The 12,878-nt window shown below is 38.6% G+C and overlaps 1 protein-coding gene across 1 annotated transcript; it reads right to left on the bottom strand.

Annotated features, from left to right (window-relative positions):
- Nucleotides 1-6,756: 6,756 nt before the first annotated feature.
- LOC112173669 (cyclase-like protein 2) lies at nucleotides 6,757-12,273 on the bottom strand. Its single transcript, XM_024311352.2, has 7 exons — nucleotides 11,686-12,273; nucleotides 9,548-9,592; nucleotides 9,273-9,345; nucleotides 8,473-8,570; nucleotides 7,792-7,862; nucleotides 7,202-7,350; nucleotides 6,757-7,011 (listed from the first exon to the last, which is right to left on the bottom strand). Exons 1-6 carry the CDS (start codon nucleotides 12,107-12,109, stop codon nucleotides 7,225-7,227), a joined length of 837 nt encoding a protein of 278 aa, XP_024167120.1. The 5' UTR covers nucleotides 12,110-12,273; the 3' UTR covers nucleotides 6,757-7,011; nucleotides 7,202-7,224.
- Between the last annotated feature and the right edge of the window lie 605 nt (nucleotides 12,274-12,878).

Below are 12,878 nucleotides of genomic sequence, written 5' to 3'. Positions count from 1 at the left end.
CACAAAAACCCTAACATGCTCATACAATCTCCAAAAATTACAAACTATATATCAAAATACTCGTATTAACGAGTAGATCACAATGAGGAGCAGCAACTGCCCCTGAGGTGGCCGGAAGCCACCGGAAAACTCCTCCACAGAAATTGGCAGAGCTGCTGCCGACCTCCAAATTAGGTGGCGAGACCTATGCCAAACTCTTCCTCTCAACATGCACATCAACATTCATAACTACCACAAAGTTTAAATCAAAGCCATTTGGCCGAAATTTACGTCGAAATATCAAAAAATCAATGAACCCTATAATCCCAATCTCTAAAATTCGATCTCCACAAGTTGAATCGTTGCAAGCCACCTTAGGAGGAAGCTTCTACGTCCTCTAGGCTCTCAAATCCCCCAAGAATCTCCGCCTGAGGTGGCCGGAAAAGTGAGTTCCAACGAGGCCAAGAATTTCAGGGCCGCCACCACTTCTCGCAGTCGTAGCGCCGCCCACAGCTTGACCCAGGTGATGAAACTTACCAGACTTGGAGAGGGAAGTGAGGTGAAGAGAATGGATCAAGTGGTATGTCGAACGGTGGCCGGAGGAGGAAGAAATCGACGAACGAAAATCAGTCTCCGACTGCGGCTCGGGAGAGAAGAGAGAGAAAAAGTTTCCAAAAACAGAAATTCTGATTTTCTGATATTTTTCTGGAAATTTTCCTATTTAACCAAAATGGAAACTTTTTCGGACGGCCATAACTTCTTCATACGAACTCCGAATTCTGCGTTCCACATGTCCACGAACTCCCCCCCCCTTTCTCTAAAATAATGCTTCCTGAATAATTATTCGCCCGAAACACTTCCGCTCCATCCACGAGCCATGAAACCGTCCAATAACCACTAATTAGATTTCAGAAAATTCTTGAAAAATAATAACGAATTTCTGGGGTACTACAGTTTCCCCCAGTCCACAACAATAGAAGTCCCAACTCTAGAGCTCTATTCAAGTGAAGACCTTTGTATATGAAATTCCATAGGCTCAAGTAAACTTCTAACCCACATATATTAAACAAAGAAATTGAATATCTCTCTCTATAGTTACTAACTTACTAATTAGTTAAACTTTGAAGATTAGTTTTCGAAGTTTACAGGTTAGTTGATTGATTATATCATAGATGATTATATTTCTTTTTTCTTTTTACTTGGAAAATTTTAGGGTCTAATTGGACCTCTAAATTTGATATTTGGACATCTCCTACTTATTACACCTCCAATTCATTTTTTTGTATACTTAAAAAGGTAAGTACTCCTCTTTAATTGTACCTAGAGGTCATTAATGGGCAAAGACGGGCTGCGCAGGGCCACTACATATTTTACTTAATTTCGGCGCAGGCAAGCTCAGGCTATTTCTTAAAAATCAAGGCCCAGGCCTAGAGTTTTTTTTTTTTTTTTGAGCTGGGCCAGGCCAGGTTTTTGGGTGGACATGGCCGAGCCCATTATATTTATATTTAATGTTCTTTTATTAACAAAATACAAAAGACAATGAAAAAATTAGGGTATGTTAATGATTGAACAAGATAAAATACAAAATTAAAAGAAAATATGGCCTAATGCAATAATTAGTTCACATATTCAACTAAAAACTACATAAAAATATATTGATCTAGAATTGAATGGGCTTTCGGGCTGGGCTTATAAGGTATCGCCAAGCAGGCTGTAATGGGCATATAATGGGTCGGGCCGCGGCCAGACCTAGGTTTTGAACCCTCTGCCCTAACCATGCTTCATGCCTAACAGGCAAGGCCTTAGATTGGGTTTTAGGCCCGCGGGGCAAATAATGACCCCTATTTCTACCAAAACACCCATTAACAATTAAATCTGTATCTTCAAAAAAAATTATTTTTATTTTTAATCTTGGGAAAATTTTGCAAACAGTACATCAAGTAAAGGCCACTAATAATTCTTATACATAACGTTCCAAACCGATCATTTTGGTACACAGACTCTCGATCCCGACCCACTATGTAGACACGACGTCAATGACACCGTTAACTCTAATGTCATTATGCATTTGTCAAAGGGTAATTTAGTACTATCACACTCTGGCTCATTTTTTCGGTTAAAAAAAATAATAAAAAATTTCTCCTTATCTCCTCTAATTCTCTCCTTCTCTCCCTCTCTCTCTCTCTCCCCCCACATGCCCAAACCCAGAAACCTTGACCCCGGCGACCACTGCATCTCCTCCACCTTCCAAATCCATACCCACGAAACTTAACCCCACTTCTAATCCCAGCCCCATCCCCACCACCGATCACCACCACAATCCCTATTCCCATCTCCGGATCTACCACATCTACCTCTGTCAGCCCAACAGTTCTCACTCCTTGCCTGGCCTTAAACCTCGCCTTCTCCGTCACTGAAAATTGATTCCTCTCTGGCTTCCACTCTAGTTTACGTCACGTATGACCAACATATTCTCTCCTCTTATTCTTCGAGCAAAGCTTCGGTGCTCTCTTCCCGCACTCTCATCACAACCTCTTAGGATTTTCTAGCAAATTGAGATGTAGAGAGAGAGAGAGAGAGAGAGAGAGAGAGAGAGAGAGAGAGAGAATCGCTGAGATGAAGGTGAGGAGAGAGAAATTGGGTATGCGTGTGATTGATTGGTTTTGATGATGAAGAAGAAAGATTAAATTGGAATTGGAATTGGAATTGGGGTTTTGGATGATGAGCTGTGAGATGGATTACGATCTATTCAGTCGAGGTCTTGGGCGGCTTGGTGGCGGAGCAAGTCGGGTTCTGGTCGGGGAGGATCGGAAGAGGCGGTGAGAACCCGGAGTTGTTGTTGCTATTGTTGTAGTTGTTGTTGAACACCGAGATTAGGATTATGATAATGGTTGTTGATTCAGCAGAGGTGAAAAGTTGTGGATTGATTAGGTTGGAATTGCAGAGGTGATCGAGATTGGGAGGGAGGAAGAGAGATGGGTGCCCATAGTGAGAGAGAGAGAGAGAGAGAGAGAGAGAGAGAGAGAGAGCGTTGGGTGCCCAGAGAAAGAAAGCCGGGTGCTTAGAGTAAAAAATTGAAAAGACCATATTACCCCTCAAATTAACGGCGTCATTGACGTCGTGTATAGATAGTGGGTCGAGTTTCAGATTTCGTGTACCGAAATGCTTGGTTTGAAACTTTATGTATAAGAATTATTAGTGACTTTTACTTGGTGTACTGTTTGTGAAATTTTCCCTTTAATCTTTGTCAATTAAATAGTCTTGTATGTTTGATCCCCCCATTTTGACTTGATCCACCCCCTTTTTTTCTTGGTTAAATTTCTCTGTGTGCTTATTGTGAAAATACACACACACAGGATTTGAGGCACGTCCGCACTGCCCCAAAAGTGCGGACGTCAATGCTTATGTAGCGATCGGGAGCCGACAACAGTGCGAATCTTGCTGGATGGAGGCCGGGGGCATCCCAGACAGCTTCAACATGAAGATGAAGGCCAAGGAGATCGAGGTCGAAGGTTCTGGGAAGCGACCTCACTTGAAAATTCAAGCCCAATCAGGTTGACTATATACTGGTATCTGACAAGTCCACTAGCAAGAAGAAAGGTCAAGATCGACTTCTGGCCTCCGTCTGGCAAGATTCTCGCCTCTATCGGCGCCTAATCGCTGCAAAAGCATTGACGTCTGCACTTTTGGGGCAGTGTGGACGTCCTCCTCAGAACGGATCTGACACACACACACACACACACACCTAGTTATATGAAATTTTGGGTCCACCACTGCCCACAAGATCCCTTAAAATGACCCAAAAAAAAAAATCTCTCACTAGAATAGGCACACTCACAAACATATATATATATATATATATATATATATATATATAAACAGATGACTGGTTGCATACAATAATTAGATATAATTACAAGATGCATAAAATCAGATCAAGTCATTTCAAAGATTTGGGAATGAGACAATCTTGCTAACAGCCCCTTTAAACTGGGAAGCTCTTAGGCCTGTAAAATCAGCCCAAGGCTAATGGGCATGCCCAAACCCAGCCCTATTTTTTAGACTATGGGCTGGCCCTGCTTTTATTGTGTGGGCTTAGCCTAGCCCATTTTACATAAGGTAGGGCTTGGGCTTCACTTTTGAAGCCCTGGGCCACCCAGGCCATACTCATTATAGTGAAATATAGAGCCGGCTCAGCCTAGTTTGCTAAAAACAGTATTAAAAAAAAAATTATTATTAATATAAATAAATTATTTAGAGCATATTAAATAAGCATGTTAAATGTATCATAATTTCATTTGAACTACAAATAATAAATTTAAATTTGATGTCATTTCTCAATCGCCATATATTATTATTACTATTAATTTCTCATTTAATAAGTGGATTTGAAAAGATTAAAATTTTTAAAAAAAATTGGGTCAATTTTTAATTGAATCAAATTATTTTTAAGAGAAGTTAATATTATTTCACAAATCACTAGCCACATACAAGGCGGGCCGCGGGCGGGCTTATTGGCTCGAACTTTATAGGCTCATGAACAGGACGTGACTTCACATATTTGTGAAAAGACCGGCTTTGCCCTACCCATTTAGCACTTTAGGATATAAAATCTCACGGTCGAGTAGTACTTGGGCCACATATCTTAGGGTCGGGCCAATCTAGCCCTACTCATTTTACAGGCCTAGCGGCTCTGGAGGCACAAGTTTGTGACATAGGAGAAAATGACGCTACTTATGAAGTAGTTTAGTAAGGAGGTCAGTTGGTTGATTCACCAAAGGAACAAAACAAATATGATGACGGCCAAAGTGCTTCCTTTTCACAAACAAAGTGGTAATCCAAGTCAATGTGTTTTGGTATGAGTGGAAATGCAGATTAGAAGCCATATATGTGCCGCTAAAGTTATCATAGTAAAGCATGAGAGGAAAGTGAATGTTGACACTAAGTTCATAGAGAAAAAAGCCTAACCATTTCGTTTTAATTAGCACACGTGTGAGCAAGAAAACGGTATTCAGATTCAGCACTTGATTTGGCAATAGTAGGTGCTTCTTGGAGCATCGATCAAGACACAAATTAGAGCCAAGATAGATAAGATAGCTAGAAGTGGACCCCCTTGAATCAAGACAACCAGCCCAGTCGGCGTTTGAGTAAGCTGAAAGATGCACAGGCTGACATTGCAGATAAAAGAACATACCATGGTCAGGTGTGCCTTTGATATAACGAAGAATTTGTTTCACAACAATTAGGTGAGAAACCCATGGTTATGACATGAATTAAGTAACAGAGTTGACTGCAAAAGAGATATCAGGACAAGTGATGGTGAGATATTGGAGACAAACCAAAAATTTCTCTGAATGGCGTAGGATCATCCAGCCGATCACCATTGATGTTAATATAGTTTTAGCAGAGGAATGGGGGTTCACAGGCTACCCGATGCTTGGCAGAAATGTCATGTGCATTCTTGACCTGATTAATGTGAAAACCATCAGAGTGGGAGGACACCTAAAGACTAAGAAAATAACTAAGAGGATCAAGGTCTGTAATAGAAAAACCACGACCAAGAGCATCAATAAAACTCTGAAGAAGACTATCATAGCTTCCTATAATAACAATATCAGCAACATACAAGAGCACATAAATGATGAGTGGCCCGTAATGAAAAATAAACAGCGAAGAATTAGCACGACTTAGATAGGTACCGACAAAGAAAAGGAAACCTAAGGGGCTTGTTTGAGACTATAGAGTACCTTACGAAGCATGCAAACATAACTAGGACAAGATAGATCTACAAAACCTGGTGGTTAATTCATGTATACACCTAAGGTATGAACATAACTACTAAGGTATTCATGAGCGAATGGTATATTGTGTTTCTTCTCCTCCAAAGCCAGCCTTGGGCCTAGGGCCTCAGATTTCAGGGGCTTCAAAAAAACTTTTATGTTGGCCTGCATAAAAGAAGAAGAAGGAAAATGTAACGAAACGAGTCAAACGACAGGAAGACGCAACACACAAACGATCAGATGATCATCTCTTTCCCTTTCTCAATTCAAGTTTTCGAAGTCGAGGCCAATGATCATCTCTTTCTCAATCCAAGACATAAATCCAATTATGGTTAAACCATTGAAGATCATTACCATAAGGAAATTATATTTCCCTGAAGATTAAAACCCAAAAGGAGAAGGAGGGTAGGAGAGGATTTAAGATTTAGCGTTTAGCGTTTAGGGATCAAACGAAAAAGTTGAATTTAGGGATTGAAGAGTTGGAATTATATCTTGTCTTCCAAAAAGTCAAAAAAGTAAGATCTTTGAAGTTCTTTCTTTTATGTTTTGAAGAAATTTTATAATTCCCATTCTCACTTTTTCCTTTTCTATTTGTGTTTCTGATGCAATTGCATTCCATTCATTGTAAGCATATGGTTTGGAATCATGTAATTACAAAATTGTGATTTATTGAAAACTAGGACTTGTGAGCTATTTAATATGCTGCAGAACAATGATTCTGTTTCATATTTTTTTTTAATGATTTTAGTAGATTACATATTATAGGAAATTAAGATGTTGGGAGGAAACCATACAATGTACTTCATATTAGTTCTTTTGGTTTACATATTAAAAGATGGGAAATCAAGTAAAATATTACAAGTATTATTTAGTAATATGCTATATGCCTGAGGCATTTTATATTGTATTCTATAGGGATTCAATTGTTGAATTTGTTATATTGTTGGTTGGTTCTGAAGTTGTTATCATTAGAAAGTTTAAGTTCGGGCTCAAAAAATAAAAGAGAAAGAGAGGAGAGAAGCTTTACATAAAACTCAAGTTGGTTCTCTTAATAAGTAGTTTAGTAGCAACAAAGAAGAAGCATATCAAGCCTTGAAATTTTGATTAATTAAGTTTAATTTTTTTGGGCCTCGAAATTTTGTTCTCCTTGAGCCTCCGAATACACAGGGCCGGCCCTGTTAGCCTCACATCTTTTCCACCTTGCAAGAACTCAGACATGCGATGCAATATTTCCTGGGGCTGTTGCTGTTTCCTACAACATAAATAAGAAGTTCAAGGTTGTGTAATACCCAAAATTGGTACAATCACATCTAAATCCAGCAATCCAACTTCAACATCAGACATATGGCTCATGGAAAAGGTGAAAGAAAAAGAACAAACAACTTGCATTTGTTCGGTCAGAAACTAGTTTTGTTTGCATCAATCATTTATAAACAACTTACGGGGATATTAAAAGAAGTCTGCATCATTTGATAAGAATGCATCTGATTGGTGATCCTTCTGCACCCTGCAACCTCAAAGGTAAGCAATGGACTGAATATATTCCTGGTTGGATGTCATCAAGTTTTAGGGCTTCCACAAGAATGATTTCCTGAAACATTGAAAACCAGTCTTAGCGCTGATCGATCCTTAATTGACATTGTACTTATGCTTAATTAGAAAAGCATGCTAGAAAACTCAAATTTCCTATTGTATATTGTGAAGCTAGTTCTATACAGGAATCATGAGTATTTGGGGATGGCAATGAGTTCCACCTAATAGAAATGATTTCATCAAATAAACTGATCAAGATTCTCTCTGTTTCTGTGAGAAAGGGAGAGGTATAGTTGATGGCCCTTAGTCAAACACTCGTGAATTCAGTATCAGTTATGCACTTTTTTATTATTTATTTGACTCTCTTTCGTCCTGCATTAGCACTGGTGAACTATGAACGGATCAAAATGATCTATCAAGTGGACCTAATCCCAATTACAGCAGTGCAGGTGAAGGGAAAAACTGCCATTCATGAATCGTAAAAGAAACATTTACTTACCCTACTTTCTAGAAAAACAAGGTGCGATGGAATCAAATCATCAAATGCAGCAGCAGATAAGTAATCAATTCCTACATTTCACAAAAGACAAAAGCATCAGTTTCAGTGAAAGAACACAAATTATAATTACTGAGCATAGTACTCAACAGACAATTTTTTCATTGAGGAAGAGCTCAACATAGAAATAAACTCTCCTATATATATGCACACTGAACAATAGTCACAGTTTCAAATCAGTATTAAGAGCTAATATTCATCTGAGTTAAAAAAAAACATATAAGCTTAAGGTAAGGGGCACGGCATGCAATTTGCATTATCTCTTAAAATTAATTTTGCCTGAACTGCAAAATCCAATTGAGATCTGTGACTGTTCATTGCATGAAGGTACTGAGACATAGTCAATCATAAAAAGTGAAAACAGTATTGCTGTATTTTATAGACTTCATAAAGAAAGTCAGAGACATAAGTGCTGGTATTTCAACATATATAGATTGATGATGCTTGCACAAAGGAAAAGGAGAAGTCAATGCTCCATTGAAAAACAGTGGGGATATCCACACTCAAATGGCTATATTTGCACCCCGAAGAAAGGTGACAGGAGTTTGAGTTCATCGGTTTAGGGCGTAAAAATAGTGATACAAAAAAAAAAAAAAAAAAAAAAAAAAAAAACTAGTATCTCACCAACAAGCTTGATGTCAGTGTTTTCCACCAACCACTTGGCTCCATCCTTCATAAATCCCACATAGCTTGGGTCAAACTGATTTTTGAACATAAGCCGTCTATAGATTGCAATAAGCTTTAGTTAATATAAAGCTTCTTCTAACTGGAATATTGTTAATGTTCGCAGAAATATTTTCAGACTAGCGAATCAAACAGAATTAGTACATAGGACAAACATCAGTAGTCCAGATACTGATAGAAACAAGATTTCAACCCTTTCATAAAGAACAAAGAGATTGGATAAATAATTGGAAACATGCAAGTAAGAAATTGTGTTTATGAAAATCATCAGAATTACTAGAAACTGAAGAGTAATTTGATCAAACTACAGTGCCCAAACAGCATCCACAATTTCCTAAACTAAAACGATAAATTTTGTTTCCATCGCAAGACACATATTGCACCAAGTATCGTTCTAATATTCACTTCCCTTATGGAGCAACTCTTAATTTTTTCTGTTACATGGGGTACGTTAATGGACAAACTCATATGACTTGGGACAGCAGGACTGATGTGGGCTTTAGAAGGTGGAAATTTTACTTTTGGAAAGAGGTTTAGAGTAGAAAGGATTCAGGATTTTTCGTTGAGTATAATAGGAACATGTAAATAGGAGATGTCAACACAACCAAGCATTTTGACATTAACATATATGCAAATAATCACATCAACAGAAACTTACAGTTCAACTGAGTGTAAATGTCCAAAAAGTAGCAATTTTACACAAAAATGAATCATTTCAAAGTACTTAAAAAGTACACTACCTGTCAGTATTTAATGTTCTAAAGAGCACATGACGTACTCCCTTTGGTATATTTAAGGACTTCATCACTTCAGCTGCGATAAGTATATAAATTAAAGGAATTAGAATACATGATATGCTCTCGTTACTAATAGATTTGTTTCGCAACTAAGAGGCTATGATCCATGTCAAAAATTCTGAGGTTGCTTCCCTAGAAAAATTAGTCAACAGGTTCTATTCATCTGAACCAGCAGAGCAGCGTAGGAATATGATCGATGTTAGTGCAGAGATACATACCAGTTATGTTCTTGTCCCTTGGAACATCAACTAACAATGCTGGACCTATAGGCACAAACACATATAAACATCACGAAAATATTAGTGATGGCAAGTTTGCAACAATATCAGTAACATGCTTTTTTTCCTGTTGTCTACTTCACCTTGTAAAAACAGGGTAAAATGTGACATGCATGGAAAGATAAGAAGAGCAAAGCTTCATAAAGAAAACAGAAAGTATACTTCTAGGCTATAATTTAATCAGAGTGAAAGAAAGCACAGCATCCACAAAGTATAATCCCAGTTATGGAGCATAAGGTCAAGGTTTAGGGAACAAAGAAACATATTATGTATTAGTTTGAGCAAAAAAGCCAATTAATAAACTAGTTTCAGTCCCTTTGCACCACAGTTCCTCCAGAGTGTTAGAAGAAGTAGATGTTCTATGGAAGAAGGTTATATCTATTGGAATGGAAAATGTTCTCTCTAGGTTAAGGTTGAAATCTTAAGCTTTAATACACAATCTTTGATTTTCAACTGCCTTTTTTGATGTTGTTTGTCATGGTTTTCTATTTCCAGAGTTCTAATTGCGTTCTCTTCTTTCATAATTCTAATGTTTCCTTATAATTTCTTTTGTTGGATACATGTTTATATTTATATTCAGGGGTATTTTAATGATGAAAAGACGAAATGAATTTTCAATCAGCCGTGGTATTTACCTGGCTATTTGTATCCTCTCACACAGAGTGTCTCATTCATTTTGATTTCCCTCTAGTCTCTCCTCACACAAGCATAAGCTAATCTCTCGCTTGGCTTATCTAGTTATCTTTTATATTAAATTTTCTCGCAAGCAAGACTGAAAGTAAGCAAGAATTGTATGACTGAGGCAGAGATTTGGCTATTCAAATCACGACAATCAAATATATGAAGCTGATTACCATAAAGTTCAGGGAATCAACAAACCTAATGAAATCAACGTTCAAATAAACTGCAAGAGTATTGAAGTTTCTAGAACACATATGGCAGAGGGAATCAAGAAACCTAGGAAAAGCCATTTTTATCTAGCAAATTAACTAAATGCAGAGACCTGACTATAAATTTTGCATTTCTTTCACTTGTCCTCCCCATAGTATATGACATATCTAAACCCTATACATACAGGAGCATAACTTCGTTGGAACACGTAGCAAACCATCCACTCAAACGGTTCAATGTTAATGAAACAATGGATAATTACCATTAAACATATCCAAGTCAAGCGTATCAATATCAAACCCCGCATCATAGTGGCAATCGAAGACGAGGCTGGGGCCATCAACATGGGTGCCAGAGTGAGAAAGCAGTTTCATCACAGACATATATTAGCTATTAAGCCATTCTTCATGCCATCAAGGAGCCAGAGGAACTGCCTCACACTTTCCAAAGAATGACAGGAGGGCATGTCCGGGTTGTACCGCGGTGGGTAATGTCAAATGTCAATGACTTGACCATTTCCATACATTTCACGGCGAGGTGGAGTCGGACCGGAGGAGTCCCCACTGGTGGTAGTGAAAGGATAGGCTGTGGTGGCTGGGAAAGGGTGGTGGTGGTGGTGGTGGTAAGCAAAATGGAGCAGAGTAGGAAGACGAGTACGAGTTTCATGGTGCGTGGCAGCAGAAGCTTTGGGATTTCAGTTAGCTAACTATAGACTAATTTCCAATTTCTTCTTACAGGCCAACAATGGTCCAGGCCGTATACAATCTTTTGACTGGTAGTACTTTAATGGTAGTCTAATGGAAACCGATGCGGCAAAAGCAAGAACGGGTGGCACACTAGCTTCGGCCCATTTTTAGTAAAACCAAGGAGAAAATGTCTCTGATACTCCTTCTAAGGCCAATGATACAGTCTATAACTGTCTTTTGAACCACAAGCAGCATATACCGACATATATAAGACAATTATACCATTAAAATAATTTTTGCTTCGTTTATCATTAAACTAATTAGTACCACAAAAGCTGATGGTGGAGGACAATATGACAACCATGCATGCAACTTAAGAATAAGAATAATCATCTAGCATAGGCGAGTGTAATTTCATCCAACACCTAACATGCAACAGAGCCAACACTCAGCAAATCAACCTGAAACGAATAACAATGAAAGCAGTGCATGATCAATTACCATTAAGGACCTCCAAGTCAAGCGTATCGACATCGAAGCCAGCATCGAGGTAGTGATGGAAGTAGTGTCCAGGGGAATCAACATGCGTGCCGGTGTGAGAAGGCAGCTTGAAAACTGACGCGATGGAGCCATTCTTCTTTCTGTGGGGGAACCACAGGAACTGACCCAGCACGCCGTCCGGGGAGCCATACGATGGCGTGGCCGTGGTGATCAGGTGGGTTATGTCGAAGATTCGGCCATTTCCATACACTTCACGGCGAGGGGGAATCAGAGGGGCAGTGTCATGGGCCTCATGGCCGTCGGAGAAAGAACAGTCGGCGGGGGCGGTACCGGGAACGGAAGGATAGGCTGAGGTGGCGTCGGAGAGAGTGGGGTGTGTGAGCGAAAGGAAGCAGAGTAGGAGGAGAAAGAGTAAGGTCTTCATTTGTGTCGGGCGGTGGTTTGGGATTTCGTACGCTCTCTTGATTTCTTGACCTGTGCCTCTAGCTGAGAAATTATCATCATATTATGTGGTTCCGGACTACCACGTAGTAGTTGGTACTGTCATATGGTGGTATTATAATTCGGGGACCATGTTATAATTTCCTCATTCGTATGCTCGATCTCTTTTCCCCTTCCTCCTCAGAGTGGATATGGTTATGATTTTTTCTATACTTACGAGTCAAACTCTTGCTTATAAAAAGAGAGATTTATGTCTTTTCAAGAGAGATTTATGTATGACTTACATGTATGATTTTTTATTAGGTCTTCCATAGGTCGGACCTAATATTGAAAATTCATAGAACGGGACTGAGCTGAACATATTTAATTTCGTCGGAACTTATAAATATTGAAAACAAATTCCAACTAAGAACTTCACCGACATTATACTATTCAGATTTCGGTCCCTGACAATTTTTACACATAAGAAAGAAAAAAAAACAAACAACTAAACTCACAAATTTCTACAAGCATTTTTATGATCTCACAATCTCTAAAATGCATTAAATAACATCACTTTCACAAGTACTAGAAAACTTAGTCCAAAATCCACAAACTCACAAAGCAATAAAAGCATTCAATCCAATTCATCCAAAGTCCAAACAGTGAAAGTATGAAACAATAGTAAGTAGGCTTAGGCATAAAACAATAGTAAGTTAATTGAGCGAAATTAGCAGAGTCCATACTTCACAGCAAGTCAGCAACTAAACTTG

Source organism: Rosa chinensis, chromosome 6, assembly GCF_002994745.2.
Source record: "Rosa chinensis cultivar Old Blush chromosome 6, RchiOBHm-V2, whole genome shotgun sequence".
Taxonomy (NCBI): domain Eukaryota; kingdom Viridiplantae; phylum Streptophyta; class Magnoliopsida; order Rosales; family Rosaceae; genus Rosa; species Rosa chinensis.
The sequence above is the reverse complement of the archived record's forward strand: the minus strand, read 5'-3'. Positions and strand labels throughout refer to the sequence as shown.